Source organism: Pelophylax lessonae, assembly GCF_965119305.1.
Source record: "Pelophylax lessonae genome assembly, chromosome: 1".
NCBI classification, from domain to species: domain Eukaryota; kingdom Metazoa; phylum Chordata; class Amphibia; order Anura; family Ranidae; genus Pelophylax; species Pelophylax lessonae.
Window position 1 is genome coordinate 216,968,667 of NC_138768.1, and position 15,214 is coordinate 216,983,880.

The 15,214-nt window shown below is 42.4% G+C and overlaps 1 protein-coding gene across 2 annotated transcripts in view; it reads left to right on the plus strand.

Moving 5' to 3' along the window:
- The window catches only part of KSR2 (kinase suppressor of ras 2), a gene marked incomplete at its 3' end in the record, with an annotated part of 683,082 nt that overhangs the window by 436,209 nt on the left and 231,659 nt on the right, over window positions 1-15,214 (plus strand). For both annotated transcript variants that reach the window (XM_082252187.1, XM_082252188.1), the window contains exon 7: window positions 13,364-13,447. In XM_082252187.1, coding sequence (XP_082108313.1) covers window positions 13,364-13,447 — 84 coding nt within the window. The remainder of the gene's footprint in view (window positions 1-13,363; window positions 13,448-15,214) is intronic.

The following is a 15,214-nucleotide window of genomic DNA, read 5'->3' on the forward strand; positions in this document are numbered from 1 at the left end:
CAGCCTGTTTTATGCAAATATACATACACTCAATATGATGTTCCTGGAGTGATAGGATGTATATGATAGTATAGAGGTGAGAGACAGGCGTTAGAAATGGTGAGCACTCAGTAGTAATATTCAGGAGAGTGGTAGGTGATGATAGGTAGTATGCAGATAGGTTTAGCAATCATGTATAGTAACAGGTGGTAGGGGACAGCAGATGAAGTATACAAGAGAGAGTAACCTAGTGCAATGATGTAGATGATGGTAGGCTCAAGAGCTAGCAATCTATGAAGTTATGCAGATGATAGGAATAGTGCTTACATAGTAACAGTCCTTAGTATGCAGAGGTAGATAGTGTAAGTTAGTTAGGAAGAAATCCCCTGTGGGGTACTTATCACAAGTTGGGTTAGTAGTAGCAAGGTCCAGTAGCAAGAGAGTGATCCGGTAGCGAGATACGGGATCGGTAGCGAGGTTCCGGTTTTGTTCAGGCAAAGGAATAGCTAGAAGCTCCGGCAGCATAGGACAAGACTGGTCAAGCATGCGGTTTGAACGAGCAATGAGTGAGAGAAGACCGGCGATTGAAATAGCCGCTCATAGCGGCGCTCGGCGATGATGTCATCGTTCTTAAAGGTGTATGCGTTCCACCTAGTTAGCAAGGTGGGACGCAATATTAAGGTAGAAATGGGAAATAAGGGTACCAAAGGTACCAGAATCTTACAGTACCCCCCCCTTAAGGCCGGCTCCGGAAGGCCTATAGCACTGGTTTTTCCGGGTATTTTGAGTGAAATGTTCGTATAAGCCTAAGTGCGTGAACATCAGCAGTATCCAACCAGGTGTCGTCTTGGGGTCCATAGTTCTTCCATCTTATGAGATATTGGAGTCTTCCTCTGTGGATACGAGAATCCAGAATCTCCTTGATCTCATATTCTTCTCCGCCTTCAACTTGTACTGGAGGTGGAGGCAAGATGGTAGGCCTTATTCCTTGGTTAGGAACATGTGGTTTTAGTAGCGACACATGAAAGATGGGATGTATTTTGAGATCTGCCGGTAAGGTGAGTTGCACTGCAGCTTTTCCAATGAGTTTCTTAATTGGGAAGGGTCCCAGAAATAAAGGTCCAAGTTTTTTACTAGGGATCTTTAATCTCAAATTTTTTGTAGATAGCCAAACAAGGTCCCCAATAGCATATTGAGGAGAGGGTTTTCTACGTAGGTCGTAGTACCTTTTTTGTTGACTATGGGCATGTGATATGGTGGTGTTGAGTAAACCCAGAGAGTCCTTTATTTGGGTGAGATAATCAGAGGCCACTGGGTTACTTGATGGAAGGATGCATGGTGGAAGAAGAGTGGGATGAAACCCATAGTTCAAGTAGAATGGACTTTGCTTAGTAGTACTGTGGGTTGCGTTGTTATAAGCGAATTCCGCCAGCGGGAGGAGGTCCACCCAATCGTCCTGTAGGTATGAGGTATAGCAACGTAGATATTGCTCAATGCACTGGTTGACTCTTTCTGTCTGTCCGTTGGTCTGAGGGTGGTAAGGAGAAGTAAGTTTTCGCTCTATTCGTAGTATCTGACATAGAGCTTGCCAAAACTTGGAGATGAACTGTGAACCACGGTCAGACAGAAGGGTCTTTGGAATACCATGTAACTTAAAGACATGTTTCACTAGCAATTCCGCTGTTTGCTTGGATGAGGGTAATCTTCGAATAGAAATGAAATGTGCAATCTTGGTCAGATGGTCCACTGACACTAGGATGGTGTTAAATCCTTTGGAAGGTGGTAGTTCTACTATGAAGTCTAAGGACACAACTTCCCATGGAACCTGGGGTATTGGTAGACTACAAAGTAGACCAGATGGTTTTGTAGTGTCAATTTTGGACCTTGCACAGATGTCACAAGAAGAAACAAATTTTTGTACGGTCGTCTTCATGTCAGGCCACCAAAACTGCCTTCTAAGTAAATTAAATGTTTTAGTCATACCCATATGTCCTGCCATAGGCACATCATGCGACAATTCCAAAATCTTGGTACGCATAGTAGGGGGTATGTAAAGTTTGTCGTTGTAATAGAGGAAGCCTTCTGCATCAGCACTTAGTTGTGGTGGAGGTGAATCCAATCCTATGCTGTGCAAAATCTCTTCCTTCAGGGAACGAACAACACCGACAATACGTTCATAGGGTATTATAGGAATTGAAGGTATTTCGGCGTAGTTATCCTCGGTTAATCGTGACAGCACATCCGCCTTTTTATTTTTGTCTGCAGGAGTGTAGGTCACCAAAAAGTTGAATCTTAAAAAGAATAAGGACCATCGTACCTGCCGGTGAGAAAGAGTCTTGTTAGTCTGAAGGTATTGAAGATTTTTATGATCTGTGTATATGAGAACTGGTAATCGAGTACCCTCAAGTAGGTGTCGCCAATTCTCCAATGCCAATTTTATTGCAAGCAACTCTTTTTCACCCACTGGGTAATTCACCTCGGGGCTGCTTAGTGATTTTGAGAAAAAAGCAACTGGGTGAAGTGGTGAAGTATTTGTTGGTCGTTGGGAGAGAACTGCTCCTACTGCCATATTTGACGCATCTACCTCCAGGATGTATTGAAGGGATGGCGTAGTATGGGAGCAGAAGTAAAGCTTGATTTTAACAAGCGGAAAGCTCCATTTGCTTCTTCTGACCATTTGAATGGTTTTTTTATACTTGTGAGTTGTGTGAGAGGTCTCACAATAGCAGAGAAGTTCTTGATGAACTTCCTATAGAAGTTAGAATATCCGAGGAATCTTTGTAATGCTTTACGAGTTGTTGGCACAGGCCAATCTAGAATACAGGATATCTTGCTCATATCCATTTTGATTCCATTTTTAGATATGATGTATCCTAGGAATAGTACTTCTTCTTTATGGAATAAACATTTTTTTAATTTTACGTATAAGTTGTGTGCAAGTAGTCTGGACAACACGAGTCTTACATGTTTTATGTGTTCAGATAAAGATTGAGAATAAATAAGTATATCGTCCAGATATACTACAACACAAACATCAAGTAAGTCTCTGAAGATGTCATTTATGAATCGTTGAAAGACTGCGGGAGCATTACACAACCCGAATGGCATCACAAGGTACTTGAACAATCCGTATCTGGTTCTGAATGCTGTCTTCCATTCATCCCCGTCACGGATTCGGATTAGGTTGTATGCCCCTTTCAGGTCCAATTTCGAAAAGTAGGTAGCCCCGCGCACCTGTTCAATAAGTTCAGGAATGAGGGGCAAGGGATAGCGATCCTTTATTGTAATGGTATTTAATTGCCTGTAATCAATAATAGGCCTGAGACTTGAGTCCTTATTGCGGACAAAGAAGAGTCCTGCAGCAGTAGAGGAAGTAGAAGGTCTGATGAACCCTTTCGCCAAATTCTCATCCAAGTATTCCTTGAGATGAGAGAGTTCATCCTGTGAAAGAGGATAAACATGACCGAAAGGCAACTTGCTATTAGGGAGTAGATCGATACAACAATCATAGTCCCTATGGGGAGGCAACACTTGAGCATTTTTTTCAAGGAAGACTTCTGACAAATCCTGGTAACATAGAGGTATAATCTCATCTGTCACCACAAACAGAATCTTTCCATATGATGAGAGATTACACGTGGTTTCGCAATAGTGAGAAGAGAAGGTTAGAGTTCTTGTTTTCCAATCAATGATTGGTTGATGTATGTGTAACCAGGGAAGTCCCAAAATAATGGGAAAATGTGGTGAGGTTAGTACATCAAAAGTGGTAGTCTCCATATGAGACTCATTGGCAGTGACAAGGAGTGCTTGTGTCTGATTGGTGATTGGACCAGAGGATAACGGAATACCGTTAATGAAACTAACAGAGACAGGTTTGAGTTTTGAAATAATAGGTATTCTATTTAAGGTAGCAAAACAAGTATCGATATAGTTCCCACAAGATCCTGTGTCAATCATAGCCTTGGTGGTGATCCTAGTTTGGTCCCACTGTAATGTCAAATGAATAAAAAGATAAGGATTAGAAAAGGAAGTCGTTAGTCCCCCTAGCAAGACATTTGAACACTCACCCTCTTTTTTGCGGACAAGGGGACAGCCGCTTAACAAATGATCCGGGGAGGCGCAGTACATGCAGAGATGTTTGGATCTTCTCCTGGCACGTTCGGTAAAGGATAAAGGTGGACGTATCATTCCTACCTCCATAGGAGTAGGGTCAACAGCCGACATCCGAGAAGAACTGGACAATGGCAATCCCATCTTCTCGGCCTTTCTTTCTCGCAGTCGTCTGTCAATATTGATACTGGTCTGTATCAGGGCAGCCAAGGTGTCAGGTAAATCCGCTCGGGCGAGCTCGTCTTTAACGGCTTCTGATAGGCCGAGTCTGAACTGAGTTCTTAGAGATGTATCATTCCACCCTGAATCAAGGGTCCATCTTTTGAACTCTGCCACAAAGTCTTCAACAGGTCTCCTTCCTTGTTTTAAAGCCCTCAATTGGGTATCAGCAGTACTCTGCCTATTGGGGTCTTCATATAAACTAGCGAGTTGCGCTAGGAATAAAGGATAGGAGTTGAGAAGTGGATCATCTTTCTCAAAGAGAGAGTCTGCCCAGGCACGGGGATCACCCGTCAGATAGGAAATAGTGGTACAGACTTTAATTTGGTCAGTAGGGTAGGTACGAGGTTTTAACAACAAAAGCAATTGACATGCGTTTTTAAATTCACAAAATTTTTTCCGATCACCTGTAAACACTAGAGGAGGGTTTATCTTAGGCTCACGGGGCTGAGCAGCAGAGAGCTGTGCGAGACGGCCAACCTGCTGTCTCAAAGCCTGATTTTCGTTTTTTACCTCTGTAAGGGCAAGTATCAATGCATCTACTTGTTGTTTTAACTGCATAACTTGAGTGGGTAATTCTGCTGAATCCATATTTTATGGCTCGTTCAATCTGTAACGCTCTTGCGTTTTTTGTTAGTGAATGGATTTGCAGCTGCAGAATTATTACACTCAGTAGTCATGTAGAGATGTGTTGAACAAACATATCCAACTCTCAGGACTCATCACCGTGCACAGCCTGTTTTATGCAAATATACATACACTCAATATGATGTTCCTGGAGTGATAGGATGTATATGATAGTATAGAGGTGAGAGACAGGCGTTAGAAATGGTGAGCACTCAGTAGTAATATTCAGGAGAGTGGTAGGTGATGATAGGTAGTATGCAGATAGGTTTAGCAATCATGTATAGTAACAGGTGGTAGGGGACAGCAGATGAAGTATACAAGAGAGAGTAACCTAGTGCAATGATGTAGATGATGGTAGGCTCAAGAGCTAGCAATCTATGAAGTTATGCAGATGATAGGAATAGTGCTTACATAGTAACAGTCCTTAGTATGCAGAGGTAGATAGTGTAAGTTAGTTAGGAAGAAATCCCCTGTGGGGTACTTATCACAAGTTGGGTTAGTAGTAGCAAGGTCCAGTAGCAAGAGAGTGATCCGGTAGCGAGATACGGGATCGGTAGCGAGGTTCCGGTTTTGTTCAGGCAAAGGAATAGCTAGAAACTCCGGCAGCATAGGACAAGACTGGTCAAGCATGCAGTTTGAACGAGCAATGAGTGAGAGAAGACCGGCGATTGAAATAGCCGCTCATAGCGGCGCTCGGCGATGATGTCATCGTTCTTAAAGGTGTATGCGTTCCACCTAGTTAGCAAGGTGGGACGCAATATTAAGGTAGAAATGGGAAATAAGGGTACCAAAGGTACCAGAATCTTACACCTTGCCACATCACCTGCTTCCTGGCTGGTTGGTTGATTTAGCAAGTGACACAAGTACTATAGCCCTTAGCAGTGGCACTCTAGCATCCTCTGGACAACATTCTGCTTATTAGACCTCTGAACTGTATCTTTTCAAACTTTTTTTGTAAACCCTGTTCCTCTGATACGCCATGCATGCACTCCTTTAGAGACTTCAGACGTGGCATTTTAGATGACCAAATGAAGATGATTTACCGAGGTAGCTTAAATTAGCAGTTCTCAATGACATCTTATAAGCACTTTCCTATACACAGCTCTGTAGTGCTCCATTAGGTGACTGTACCTTAGGCAGGTGGCAAAGTCCATAAACGCAATCCTTTTGAAGAAAGAGTCAATAAAAGGCAGTAAATCCCTTAAAGTCTTTGATTTGGTAACAATCCACAAAAGGCAGGAAAGTCTTTGATTGGCAGCTATAAGTCTATAATTATCCACATGTTCCAGACTCCACTCCAGGAGTTGCTGTTATGTTACAGCTTTATTCCAAAATGGAATAAGTTAATTATTTTCTTTAAAATTCTACAATCAATACCCCATAATGACAATGTAAAATACGTTTGTGTGAAATCTTTGCAAATTTATTAAAAATAAAAAACCGAAAATTCCATATACATAAGTATTCACAGCCTTTGTTCAATACCTTGTTGAAGCACCTTTGGCACCAATACATTTTTAAATATGATGCTACAAACTTGGCACACCTATTTTTGGGCAGTTTCTCCCATTCTTCTTGGCAGGACCTCTCAAGCTCCATCAGGTTGGATGGGGAGCTTGTATGCACAGCCATTTTCAGATCTCTAATGTTCAATCGGGCTCAAGTCTGGGCTCTGGCTGGGCCACTCAAGGACATTTACAGAGTTGTCCCTTAGCCACCTTTTAGTTGTCTTAGCTGTTTGCTTAGGGTTGTTGTCCTGTTAGAAGATGAACCTTCGCCCCAGTCTGAGATCCAAAGTGGTGACACTTGCCTTTCAGGTCAAAGGATTCAATCTTTGTTTCATCACACCAGAGATTTTTGTTTCTCATGGTCTTAGAGTCTTTTACATGCCTTTTGGCAAACTCCAGGTAGCCATTCATGTACCTATTACTGAGAAGTGGCTTACATCTGGCCACTCTACCATACAGGCCTGATTAGTGGAGGGCTACAGAGAAAGTTGTTCTTCTAGAACAGTGATGGTGAACCTTGGCACCCCAGATGTTTTAGAACTACATTTCCCATGATGCTCAACTACATCGCAGAGTGCATGAGCATCATGGGAAATGTAGTTCCAAAACATCTGGGGTGCCAAGGTTCGCCATCACTGTTCTAGAAGGTTCTCCTCTCTCCATAGTGAAACGCTGGAGCTCTGTCAGAGTTACCATCAGGTTCTTGGTCATGTCCCTGACTAAGGCACTTCTCCCCCAATCGCTCAGTTTGGCCCGACAGCCCGCTCTAGGAATAGTCCTGGTGGTTTCAAACTTCTTCCATTTACGGATGATGGAAGCCACTGTGCTCACTGGGACCTTCAATGCTGCAGAAATGTTTCTGTACCCTTCCAGAGATCTGTGCCTCGATATAATCCTGTCTCTGGGGTCTACAGACAATTCCTTGAACTTCATTGCTTGGTTTGTGCTCAGACATGCACTGTTAACCACTTGTCGACCGCCTGCCACTTATACAGTATCTCACAAAAGTAAGTACATCCCTCACATTTTTGTAAATATTTTATTATAACTTTTCATGTGACAATACTAAAGAAATTACACTTTGCTACAATGTTAAGTAGTGAGTGTACAGCTTGTATAACAGTGTAAATTTGCTGCCCCTCAAAATAACTCAACACACAGCCATTCATTTCTAAACCGCTGGAAACAAAAGTGAGTACACCCCTAAGTCAAAAAGTCCAAATTGGGCCCAAAGTGTCAATATTTTGTGTGGCCACCATTTTTTTCCAGCACTCCCCAACCCTCTTGGGCAATGGAGTACACCAGAGTTTCCCAGGTTGCCACCGGAGTCCTCTTCCACTCCTTCATGACGACATCACGGAGCTGGTGGATGTTAGAGACGTTGCGCTCCTCCACCTTCTGTTTGAGGATGCCCCACAGATGCTCAATAGAGTTTAGGTCAAGAGACATGCTTGGCCAGTCCATCACTTTTACCCTAAGCTTCTTTAGCAAGGCTGTGGTCATCTTGGAGGTGTGTTTGGGGTCATTATCATGTTGGAATCCTGCCCTGTGGCCCAGTCTCTGAATGTATAGATCATGCTCTGCTTCAGTATGTCACAGTATATGTTGGCATTCATGATTCCCTCAATGAACTGTAGCTCCGCAGTGCTGGCATCACTCATGCACCCCCAGACAATTACACTCCCACCACCATTTTTGACTGTTGGCAAGACACACTTGTCTTTGTACTCCTCACCTGGTTGCAGCCGCACATGCTTGAAACCATCTAAACCAAATAAGTTTATCTTGGTCTCATCAGACTACAGGACATGATTCCAGTAATCCATGTCCTTAGTCTGCTTGTCTTTAGCAAACTGTTTGTGGGCTTTCTTGTGCACAGGCCCGTTGCTACAAGGCAGGCAAACCAAGCAATTGCTTGGGGCCCCGAGCTGGCCTGGGGCCCCAAGACAATGACTGGTTAAGAATAAATGCAATGACACTGTGTAAGGCTGTGAGCGCCCCTTTGATTGTCAATGCAGTAAAGTGCAATGACACTGTTATCGGGATCTCCCTCAAGGCAGCCCCTCTCTGCCTCAACAGGTTTGTAAAAAGTCTGATAAGATCTGCAGACACAAGAGAGATCCCTGGCCTACCAGCTTGACTTTATGCAGAGTATGGAGTTGTGCATCATCTTAAGAAGAGGCTTCCTTCTGGGACGACAGCCATGCAGACCAATTTGATGCAGTGTGCGGTGTATTGTCTGAGCACTGACCGCACACCCCTTCAACCCCTGCAGCAATTCTGGCAGCACTCATACGTCTATATTCCAAAGGCCACCTCTGGATATGACACTGAACACGTTCACTCAACTTCTTTGGTTAACCATGGCGAGGCCTGTTCTGAGTGGAACCTGTTTTGTTAAACCGCTGTATGGTCTTGACCACCATGCTCCAGCTCAGTTTCAGGGTCTTGGCAATCTTCTTATAGCCTAGGGCATCTTTTTTGTAGAGCAACAATTCTTTTTTCAGATCCTCAGAGAGTTCTTTGCCATGAGGTGCCTTGTTGAACTTCCAGTGACTAGTATGAGAGAGTGAGAGCGATAACACCAAATTTAACACCCCTGCTCCCCATTGACAACTGAGACCTTGTAACACTAACGAGGCACATAACATCGGGGAGGGAAATGGCTAAATGGGCCCATCTTGGACATTTTCACTTAGGGGTGTGCTCACTTTTGCTACCAGCGGTTTAGACATTAATAGCTGTGTGTTGAGTTATTTTGAGGGGACAGCAAATGTACACTGTTATACAGCGGGCGTCCGCAGAACTTTTTTCAGGGGGGGGCATAATTTTAAGGTCACCCATGCTCCGCCCCTTTTCAACAATTTAATGAAGGGGAAGGGCTTAGTCATTATACTTATTTTGAGCATTTATTTTTAAAGAGCAAACAGCAGCATTTATATTTAAAGCATTTGTTAACCTAAAAAAAATTGATTCTGTTCCCTTAAATCATGTTATACAGCACAGTGCTTTGCTGTTTAATTTGTCCCCTTCTATCACCGGAAATACCTGGCTGATCCTGCCTGGCTATGTCCTCCCCTCTGTAAACTGACCACAGTATACCATGGCTGCTGAGCCCTGACACTGTGGTCAGTCTATGTGCCTCCTGTCCTCCTCTGTCCTCTCTCCCCCCTCTCTCCCTTCCCCTCCTGCTGCTGTAGTTTAATTTAAAGTTTCATATTCTGTCTATAGTCTGTTTAATAATCCTGTGTGCCCCTGTGTCTGTGTTTTATAAAAAATAAGCCGTTCTTTATTAGTTTTCAGAGCGCCATTCATCGCTCACGTGACCCGTCACCTCTCTCCTCCTCCTCCCCTCCCAACTGACATCAGTGAGGAATCCTCAGCCCCGCCCACTGCAGGCAGCTGTCAGACAGGGAGAGGAGAGAGCTAATGGGTCACATGAGCAGTGCTCAGCCCTCTGGAAACTGGTAAAGTGGTGCTGAGGGGCGAGCGCACACCGCGCTGACTGGGCAGCATGGATGCTGATCCACGGGGCCGATTTTTGTTTATCTGTGAATGGTGTCAGGCTAGCAGAGGAAGTTGGTAGTATAGCACTGTATAGCAGCAACTATCTCTACCAGCAAAATGTAGCATAATACATTACTGTGTATATGCCTGTATAACGCTGTATTCAGTACTGTTTAGAACATCTATCTCTCCCTAATCAAACTCTGTCAGCTCTCCCTATCTACTTTAAAGCCTTGTACACACTACTAGTTTTTATATGTTCAACACAGTGGGTTGAACGTAAAGAAACTGACAGCTCTGGGCTGAGCCACTGTACTAACAATCTGATGTTAGTACAGCAATCTTTTGTGCTGTTCTTTTGTGTTCTGACAGGGGAATGGCCCCCTCGCCAGAACACTCCGTTCAACACTCGCAGCCATTGGCTGAGAGCGCTGATGGGGAGCCAATCGTCAGACCTTTTTCAGTCATGCCCTAGCAACAGAAACCACCCATATGGCTGGCTTCTGTCCGACCGGCTGCAGTACACACGGGCTGAACACTGGCCAGTTTGTGTTGAACCGGCCAATAGCGCCCGACATTCGACCCGTGTGTACTAGGCTTACAGTAAGTCTCCAACACATACTGACAAAGGCTGCTGGGTTCTCTGCCTTATAAATGGAATGGGGCTGGCATATAGGAAAACCTCCATTATTCTCCCTTTTAAACCACCTGACCATAGTTCAAATTTCTCTATATGCATTATTGTATTTGGCTGCTATAGCAGCAAACTGCTGCATCAGTTCACTGCATTCCCAAACCACTTGGGTCTGCCTTGAACTCCTGTTCAACCCCACAGCTTATCCATAAGGACCTTAATGAGCAAATTGCAAACATAAATAAATACATTTACTTACTCGCTTAAGTCCTTGGCACTCCAGTGTTGGATCACATGACTTTATCTAAAAAAATCTAAAAAATATGCATAATTGGTATACAATCCATTTTATAATTTCTAAGGTTTAAAAGTTCCTTTCCCTCTCAATTTGCAGAAGCTGTGACTTTGCAAAAAATGTACAGTGCTAATGTCCAGAACGCCCCCAGAAATCTCATTTTTTGCTTATGTAATTGGCTCATTGCTTTTCTCATAAGTCTGCACTAAGCTACAAGTACAGTTTCAACAAAGAAATTTACATTTTTAGTGATATCCTCTTTAAAGCCACATGCACACTGAGCATTTAGTCTTTGTGTGTCCAATCCTGGCATTTTAGTCCACCAGGGAGGCATAGGTACCATATGTCCCTGAACACATAGGGTCTTAAACGTGAGTACCATTTGGTACAGCATTAGGCCCCATCCATCTGCAGCTTTTCTCAGCCTGCCATAAACTTTGACAAGCTGCAGGTGGTGAGGTTGGATGCTACACCTGTGTCTCCCAGGCACACTAAAATGCTGGGATAGGACGCACATAGGATAAGCACCCAGTGTGCACATGGCCTAGGGATCTTCCATTTTTTTAAGGGAATCTAGACATTGCAGCTAGTCTTTTATAGTTTTATAAAGAACACAGTAATACCAACCATAGTGTCAGAATACCTGCATCCTGAGCATATATACCTGAACACATAGACCTCCTAATTTGAGTACCACTTGGTACAGCATTCAGCCATGTCTAGCCTCAGCATATTTCAGCCTGTCATACACTTTGCAGGACTGAACACTACACCTGTGCCTCCCAGGTTTGCTGAAAAGCCAGAATTGGATGTCTGTAGGCTAAATTCCAAATGTGCATGTGTCCTAAGGGTCTTTCATATCTTAAAGAAAGCAGGCACTGCAGTTTGTCATTTTATAGCTCTGGGATTGCAATGGGTGATGTAAAGACCCTCTCATTCACAATTGAGCATGAAAAAGGATATAGTAACATATATATATATATATATATATATATATATATATATATATATATATATATATATATATATATATATATTTTATATATATGTATATATAGTAAAAAGCAGTGTCCGTTAGAGCAGTGAAATATAAGCAATGTACAGTATATCCATATGTCAATCACAGCCAGTGAGCCAATGAGGAGAGAGTGGAGGGCGGGCTGAGCTGCTGCTCTATGTGTCTTATAGACGCATAGAGCAGGGTTCGGGAAAGCATACACCAGTGCCCCCATAGCAAGCGGCTTGATATATGGGCACTGGTTAAGGGGAAGGATCCTGGAGCCCCAAGATCCTGGTGACCCAAGAAGAAGAGGATTGGGGCTGCTCTGTGCAAAACCATTGCAAAGAGCAGGTAAATATGACATTTTTTTTTAATACCACTTTAAGCTGTGTGATTGCATCAGGTCTGTGTTTTTGGAAACTACAATGGCGAAGTCTTTGCTTAAATCAAATAATATGCCGACATCAGCACCGATTGCAATGCCACTGGGTCACATGGCCTGGGACCAGTGCACACTGGGATTGTAGCTTGGAGATAAGTACTGTATATTGTTAGTTACATACATTATTAACAGTTATGATAATGCAATTGTATGACCTTGCATGGACACAGAACAGTCAAAGCTGAGTTTTTCTAAATACTGACCACCAGAATGATAATCTTGGAGCTGCGGAGTATTCAGATGATTATTATTGTTTTCTCCTGACTAAATGGAGATAAGCACATGTCATGTATATCCTTTATGGAGAGTTGTCCTAATGTGCACTGTCTATTGGATGTGCATATTTTCAAATGCCTGACTACATTCCCAAGCATCTTGTAAACAATAGACAAGTGTTATCTCAATGTAATGAAATATTTATTCCTCACTTAATCATTATCACATAAGACAAGAATGAAACAAAAGCTAGACTCCATTACTCTTAAAGTTTTTTTATTGCCACATAACCAGGATTTTTCACAAATCCATTTCGGTCATTAAAAATGTCAAACACCACAGTTTCATAAAACCTTTTTTCAGTAAAGTCTCTGTGATGTACGTCACACAAAATGGAAGCATTTTGGCTTGTTCGTTTTACCAAATGAGCAATGTTTCAATCTTCTTGTAACCTCCACTGTCTGGAAGGAAACGCCACAGACAATGGCTGGTAAAATGTCAGTGTCCACTTTGCTGCCCTGCACTCTATTTTGGAACCTGGTAACAGCTGTTATGAAAAATCGTTTAGTCCATAGTTGTAATGCCAATACTGGTGCTGACAGAAATTATCTTTTATCAAGAAGATATGAAATTCGGGAAAAAAAGATCTGAGTTACTCAGAAATGAAAAAGTTTGAATCACAAAATATTTTTAGCTGGTAGATAGACATGTTGATTATCAGTAGTAACATGTGCATCAGTATTACCAAAAGTACAATTTATTCTGCTTAACATTGTCATTTTATTTTTATCATGAGTCAGCCTGATGTCCTTTGCTTGCTTCCTAGGTTTTCTACCAAGTACTGGATGTCTCAGACCTGTACTGTCTGTGGGAAAGGGATGCTGTTTGGACTGAAATGTAAAAACTGCAAGTACGTTGTCCCAATTCAATCATATAGTCTGAAGTAGCTGTTCAACATAAACCACTTACTATGGAAATGGTACACCAGATTTGACAACCACGATATTGTATGACATTATTTGCCCAATTGCCCATGTCATGACATGACATGACACTTGTTATTTGTGAAATGAGTGTTTAAAAGTAAACCTTCCTGTTTACATTACAGTGTATATCATATGTTGTACATCACTACAATGCACACACATTTCCCTGTGTTTTATCCCTTTCTAATCCCTTTAAGTACAGAATAATACCTGTTGATGTGCCAGAAGTGCGCTCAGCAACTAAACCTGGACATAGACGAGCCATATTTTTTTGTTCAGCCAGCAGAACAACAAACGAGGTGAATGGAGGAATCCCCCTCACTGGGACCTTGTATTCTTACAGTGGAATTCGCCATTGTCAGAAGACACTTATCAACAGCTGCAGTCACTGATTGACATAGGTTTTCCAACTTCACCTGTCAAAAAGGCATGTCCACTACTTGAAATTTGTTTGAACCCTGCTGAACTAGCGGAGGTTCGATCTGTCTATGGCCAGCTTTGGTCCTGTGTTCTGACAACACACAACTGAGTGGTGTCAGCCTTGCCAAGTTTTCTTTTGCTAAACTGATCAGACCCATCGCCTATCCCAGGGATCCTCAAACTACGGCCCTCCAGCTGTTGCGGAACTACACATCCCATGAGGCATTGTAAAACGCTGACATTCACAGACATGACTAAGTATGATGGGAATTGTAGTACCTGAACAACTGGAGGGCCATAGTTTGAAGACCCCTGGCCTATCCTATTATTCTCAACATAGAGACAAATGATTCTGTAGTTCAAGATAAAGACTTGAAGGGCTTATTTCTTCCTAATTTGGGTAACAAGAAGTGTGCACAAGACAAAGGACAGCTCTTAATCGCCGGCAACATTACCAAATGTTTTTTTTTTTTTACTTATTGAACAGATATATCATATCATTTATATTTTTAACTACCGGTAATCAAATGGGAGAAAATAGAAGAAGTTCATTGCTAAGGTTTGCATATACTTTGAAGAAAACTGCTGGGTAGAGAAATTAGGAGGTTGTCATTGTTGACCTTTTTCTGTTAATGCTAATTGTTTGGCTGTCTCTGGCTTCAATGCTTTGCTTACTTATTAGCTTCAACATGTACTAAGTTACTGAGTTGGGACAAGTATCAGCCAATGGGGAAAGACAGAAAAGGTCCTTCTCTGCACACTTGTTCTGAGCTAATGTTGCAGTATTTAAGCAAGAGGTCGGCATGACTGACAAGCTACAAGCATTTTCACCAACAGCAGTCTCTATGTCTTTCTTTTAAAGTATATCTAAAGCCAAAAATGAAAATGCAATATTGTGGCTTACCAGTCCTTAGATGTGATGGCTGCATTTGTTTTACTTTTCAGATATAAAAACAGAACATTTTCTTTTCAGAAATGCAGTGCCCTTGTCAATACCTATGAGTCTATAAGAAGTAAAATATACCTTATCTTCATTGTGTAAAGTACTAATCCCATGAATCCATCATGTGTTCAGATGTTGCAAAGAGGGACAGGAGGCATGAAAAAGGGTAAACTTATTAATTATCAGAGTGGATGTTAGGTAAGAGGCAGTCAAAGACAATCACAATTACCCAATTGAGCACTCTGGGTAAGCAATAGTTATGAACAAACAGTGTCAGGTGTATACAGATAGCAACACAGTAGCCCAGATCAGCATGAACAGTAGCAAT